We start from the raw sequence: 6,465 nt of genomic DNA, 5'->3' as shown, positions 1-6,465 counted from the left end.
GATTCGTAACCACTACTCTACCAGGTGATATTTCTACATAGAAATAATCACACAGACTAAAGTCAAGATTTTAGAAGAATATCCAGTATATGATTTTTTTCACTTTCATGGAAAAAAATTTTAGATGAAGTTCAAAATCTTTGTTAGGTTAAAAAACAAAACAGCACAAACAAAAATAGTAAGTGAAAATGAACTATATTCTCTTTTTCATTAAAATTATGAATGCCATAATTTGTTCCCTTGGTATTGTTGTTAAATGCCGTCAAGTTGGTTTGGACTCATTACCACCTGTATAGAGTTTGGTGGGTTTAAACCATCGACCTTGTTGTTAGTATTTCAGTGCTTATCCCTTGATATTAGTGTACTTCAAAAACTGGAAAAGAAAACACATTTAATTTTTGTTTGTATGCAATGAAGATGACGGTTGTTTCTTTTTATTTGTTCCTGTAGCTTTCAGCCGTGCCCCAATTCCTATGGCTGTGGTCCGCAGAGAGCTTTCCTGTGAGAGCTACCCCATAGAGCTTCGCTGTCCAGGTACAGATGTTATAATGATTGAAAGTGCCAACTATGGAAGAACTGATGACAAAATTTGTGACTCAGACCCTGCTCAGATGGAGAATATACGATGCTATCTGCCAGATGCTTATAAGATTATGTCTCAAAGGTATGATATTTTTAATATTGTTTATGCATTTATATAAAACCTTCTATAAGTTTAACTTAATGAGCATGGATAAAGCACAAACAGCATTATAGATCTTAGAGAATGTAATTTCAAATACTTTTTCAATAGCCACCTGTTCCACATATCACAAAAATGCTGATATTTAAAATTTCAGAGGATATCTAGAAATTCATATTTATTAGATGATTTACTAAGAATTATAGTTTAATCTGGAGTCATACGGTCTTAAGATTCGGAACTGAGTCTAATCTGCATGATAAACCATTTGATATATTCTCTAGAAATAGATTAATTAGGTGAGAGATGAAACTTTTTCACAATTTTCAAAAATAAACTTTGGTAATTTTCTCCATAAACTTAAAAAAAACAAAAAAACCACTTTAACAATTTATAAAAAAGAGGAAAATTCAAAATTTCATTGATAGGTAATTAATATAATCATTAGTCAAAATACAGTATCAGACTATTAATTGACAATGATTCTACTTTACAAAACAATAAAAATATTATTTTATATCTAGCATGTAAATTATTAAACACATTTAAACTATCTAAAATAGTACCATGTTAAATAAATATGTGTATTTTGTCAATTTCTAAAACCCTGATTTAGCTATTGTTAATATCACTTAATAAAAAAACTTTGATTCTAAAAAATGAATCATTAGTATGAAAGATTTACATTACATTAAAATGTCTTAAAAAAAACAGCTAAATACTAAATAATATACTTCTTAAATACGTATTCACTATAAATGTGATTTCCTGTAAATCACCATAAAGTTATTTATTTACCACATTTTCACATCTTCTGATTAGTTTGTCACAAAGTAATTTTCAAATAATTAATGACCAATTGATTTCTTTAGTGAATATATTGCACTTAATTAAGTCAAACCATATCTTTCATTAGCATTTATTTTCATTCTACTATTTAAATAGTTCTTCAAAGTATGGGGAAAATCATAGCGTAGATACAAATAAAATCAGTAAATTTCAAGGAACATTTATTTTTTGTGTGTGTACTTAAAAAAAAATCACCTTATTTTTTAACATTTGTCATCTTGAGAGTAGTAGCACTTCTGAAATTGATTTTTGCATATGATTGACAAGGAATTCAAATTAATATTTTATAAATTATTGTATGAATATTAATACAAATTATAATATGCAAGGTGACTAATGATCAACTATATCTGAGGTATGCTTGAAGGATAGTGGCCTCTCTAGGCAAAGCTGAGGACTTTTGTGTGTCAATTTGTAAAATACTGACTTGGCCAGTGTTAAAGAGAGCTATGATTTAAACTTAAGAATTCAGTTTCATATAAATGTATAAAATGTATATTTTATTGTTCTGATATGTCTCTCTAACTGACTTAACAACACACAACCACCACCACTATATGTTTTTCATTTTTATATATTTGTTATACCTCAAACTATGACTAATCCTCTGATGTTATGCATAAAACATTTGAATCATTTCGTAGTCTGTAAGTGCCAAAATGGTCTTTGGGCAGTAGGTTTCCAAGAATAGTATGGAATGCATACTCCGACTAAACTGGTATATTTATGTGTTTAAGTCAGAAAACCAATATAGAATTCTCTAGAATCTGCTTGGGGTGGAAGTTGACGAAAGATGTTGCTTTTCTATGATTAACTTTTCACTTAAAATGTACCAGAAGCATTCATTTCACTAGCTCTTTGATCTCCATATGATTTGCATTGAAACTGATTTAATCCTTTCATTGATATTATTAATGGCTCCAGAAATAAGTCTTTAATCTTATAATTATTGCAAAAAGTAGTTATAATGGATTCTCTGGAGCCACTGAATTATATGGGATGCATATATAAAGTGATAAATCTGTAAAGTAAAAATGCTTTAAGCTACTTTAGTAAATCATTTTTGTAAGCCCTCCTCGTGGTTTATCATTTAAGAGTTGTCAGTTAGCTGAAGTAACTATGGTTAATTCACCATGGAAGCAAGATCCTCACTTGAATCTGGTCTGTTAAAACTGTGTTTTCATTTGTCCGAAATAAAGCTGTAGACTCTTAAGAGAGAAAGACTTGGGTTCTGTCTGGTAAATGTCCGTGCAATGGGATGGCTATGTCCACATTGTTTTTGCTGTTGTTAAATGCTGTTGAGTCAGTTCTGACTCAGAGACCCTGTTTAGGGGTTCTGACTCAGAGACCCTGTTTAGGGTTTCTGAGGAGATGCTGGTGGGTTTCAACTGCCAACATTGGGGTTCAAACCAACTTTATGGTCCAGGGCTTATCTAACAGTGCCACACCAGAACTCTATTTACACATAAGCTGCATTATAATGAACTTAGTCACACGAACATGCCACGGGAATTCTCCTGAACTTCTAGCAAGGAGTTGCAGATTTGGGTGAGAAGTCGGGGACACAAGACATGAGCAAGACAACTGGAATTCAAGAAAGCAGATTTAATAGAAAGCAAAAGAGGAGAGCGGGTGCATCTCTGAAAGACATGGGATGACATTGATCATGGCTGTCTAGGGATATTTATTCTTTAAAGTTTCCATCTCTGACGTTCTCGTAGCTCATAGGCTTTTCTTCTTTCTGTCTCCTTATTTAATTATCTTCTTCTGCTGTGGTTGTTGGTGGTTACCAGAGAGTGGGGGTGAGGGGTGTCACAGGCCTCCTCCTCCTTCCTTACATCCCTGTTCTATCAACAGCATGTCGAATAAAACTACTAATTATGATATGGACATATTGCACTAGAAATAAACACTGTTTCAATAGATAATTGCATTTGAACTAAAATATAATTGAAAGCAACGTTTCTAAAAGGCATCTCAGAATAATTTTAAAATAGTTATAAGAAATAATGTTTTCTTTCATTTAAGTATCTAGAAAGAAATTGTATCAGGGTATAAACGTTTTTAAGCATGCCTCTGCATGGGAGGATTATTACTAAATACAAAAGGTTATTGTTTTGTGCTCACATAAATTTGTTTGTAAGACTTTATATCTTACTTGAGCTTAATAAATTACATTGATATTACTAGAAAAACAGATGTGAAATATCTTTATAGATATTTAAATACACATTTTAAAAAAAGCAAAAATTAAACTATGAAGTGTGAAAAAATGTGGAATTTGAATTTGAATGTGCAGTACAGTGAATTCTTTCCTATGACTCTTCTATCCTTAGTCTTTGTAACTCCCATCGCACAACTCTTTTTCCTTATGGGTCTGAGTAAAAGAAGGTGGGAGAAGATAATGATAGTGTGATATGATTCAGTTGTGAATGACTATTAACAGGGCTGATTGTGTTTGTAAAAACTTGGAATTCTAACATGAGTGCAAAATGAGCCATTTCAGAAGTTGAAGGGGGAATCTCATTGCCATCAAAGAGAAGCCAGGAATGAGTATGTCCTTTTAACCCCAAGATCCCCTGCACATTGAGCCTCCTTGACCCAAAGACAGAAATCTGTGGCACCAAAGTAGCAGAGAAATGGTAGAGGAGCAGCCACAGCAGAATCAAGAACCAGAGCACCAGAAAGAGCAGTGGATTTCACAACCCATAAAGCAAGTAGAGCTGAGTGTTTTGGGGGCAGAAAACTCACTTATGAAGTGGTATGCCTCCAGGCACTTAATTGGGGAGCTAAATCTGCTGACCCACAGAGCTAAAACTGAGTACTTTTGAGCTAAGGCTGGTAAATAAAAATGAAATGGAAAATGAAAGAGGTAAACATGTATCTCTGAAAGGTCAATGAGGAAGCTGACTTTTTAAGATTAGTTAGCACATTGGATGCTTTACTGGATTATTTTAGGCTTTAATCAACAGCCCTAAAAAAACTTTGTAACGTTTTCTGAGTAGAGCAGAGCCAGTCCAAGGGACTGAGGGCCAGAAAGAGGCCTGCCTGTAGGCATGCCTGAGAAGACGCTGTCCTGACTGGGAGACTTGTGCCCTGAGAATTTCTAACCCTGAACTGTAACCTGTAAATGTCCCTAATGATCCTGTCACTGTGAGTATGGTGCCTGAATTCTGAAAGGACATTGCAATGAATTATCAATCCCAGGAAAATAGAGTTCTGTGGGAGGGACAGTTGGCGCCAGATTTATTAAAGAAAGTAGAAGACAGTAGGCTTATCTGACCAAAGCCACATAGGAATTGACTTTCTGAGTTTGATTCTTCTTCCCCTTTGTTAAAATCAAAGGAGGTAATATGTCATCCCCATCATGGACTTTTTTACGGAATGGATATGGACATTTAACTTCCACATTTTTTTCTAGCAGACACACCCAATGTACGAACTTATCTAGAGAAGTCAGCTTTCTCACTGACCTTTCAGAGATACATGTTTACCTCTTTCATTTTCCAACTAGAGAACTTGTTAAACCATTGTTGTTGTTGTTAAGTGTTGTTGAGACATTCAACCTTGCAGTTCAAATGATTGTGCCGTCAGTGCTTTCCTACACCACCACACATTGTTGTTGTTGTTGTTAAGTATCGTGGAGTCAGTTCTGACTCATAGTGACCCTTTACGAGAGCAGAACACCTCATTTCTTTTGCGGAACCACTGGTAGTTTTGAACTGCTAACTTTGAGGTTGGCAGCCCAGTTCATAACCACTACGCTACCAGAACTCCTACCACCCATTATGCCACATTTATTCATCCTTCTCAGAACTTCTTACCTCATTTATTATATATACATCCTTTTGTTGTGTCTAAACATAACAAAAACACAGTTATCTGGTTTTTCTTTTTTTAATAAAGTAAATTTAATTTTCCTCAAAAAACAGATGTATAAAATATAGTTGTGTTATTTTTTGTAAATATTTGAGGTTTCCTGGAATATTCTTACATTCAAGAACACTTACATAAAGGTTAATTTACTAGTGATAATGAGAAGACACTTGAAATTGGTATGGTATTTGTACATAAAGGAAACAGATGTCATTTGTTATATAAATGTAAAAACAGTGAAAGTTCATATGTTTGAAACTGAATGTATCATCCAAGTACTTTGAAATACTTGTAAATGAGAAAATGACCTCAATCCAACTTGAATACAAATAAGAATGCTACAAAATTAGTAATGTTTCATATGTTATTTCAGACAACATAAATCTTCACAATTAAACATTTGCTAATCAATTATGAAATAAAAGTAGATATTTTGTACCCTTCTATTCCTGGTGTGGCATTGTAGGACCAGCACTGGATTGTGAACCACAAGGTTGATAGTTCGAACCCACCAGCAGGTACTCAGAAACCCTATACTTTATATTTTTATTCTCATCTCCTGTTCCTATTTTATAATTAGTTTCCTGCCAGTGCTTCTTGTTGTTCTTAGCCTACCTAGTCTGTTCCAACTCATAGCATCCATGGATAGGAATTCCAAGGTTTGTACATATTTGGCCACTGATTGGAAGAGCTATCTTTGATATCCCATGTGAGTAAAGTTTTACTAAATGTAATACAGAAACGGCTGCAAGCATACATACATTGACAAAGAGGATCAAGCCAGATTCAGAAGAGGCTGTGAAACTTGGAATATCATTGCTGATGTCAGATGGATTTTGGCTGAAAGCAGAGAATACAAGAAAGGTGTTTACCTGTGCTTTATTGACTATGCAAAGGCTTTCAATTGTGTGGATTGTGACAAGCTATGGACAACATTGCGAAGTATGAGTATTCCTGAACACTTACTTGCACTCATGAGGAATCTATACATGGACCAAGAGGCTGTTGTTTGAACAGAACATGGGAACACTGAATGGTTTAAAATGAAGAAAGGTGTG

The 6,465-nt window shown here is 34.0% G+C and overlaps 1 protein-coding gene across 1 annotated transcript in view; it reads left to right on the top strand.

The window, feature by feature from the left end:
• LOC102839278 (latrophilin-3-like) overlaps positions 1-6,465 on the top strand; it is an 883,976-nt gene that overhangs the window by 119,334 nt on the left and 758,177 nt on the right. Inside the window, exon 2 of the mRNA XM_006873416.1 lies at positions 451-664. Within this exon, the coding sequence (XP_006873478.1) occupies positions 451-664 (214 nt within the window). The remainder of the gene's footprint in view (positions 1-450; positions 665-6,465) is intronic.

Source organism: Chrysochloris asiatica, unplaced genomic scaffold (assembly GCF_000296735.1).
Source record: "Chrysochloris asiatica unplaced genomic scaffold, ChrAsi1.0 scaffold00240, whole genome shotgun sequence".
Taxonomy (NCBI): Eukaryota; Metazoa; Chordata; class Mammalia; order Afrosoricida; family Chrysochloridae; genus Chrysochloris; species Chrysochloris asiatica.
Note: the sequence above shows the minus strand (reverse complement) of the source record. Positions and strands in the feature narration are given on the sequence as shown.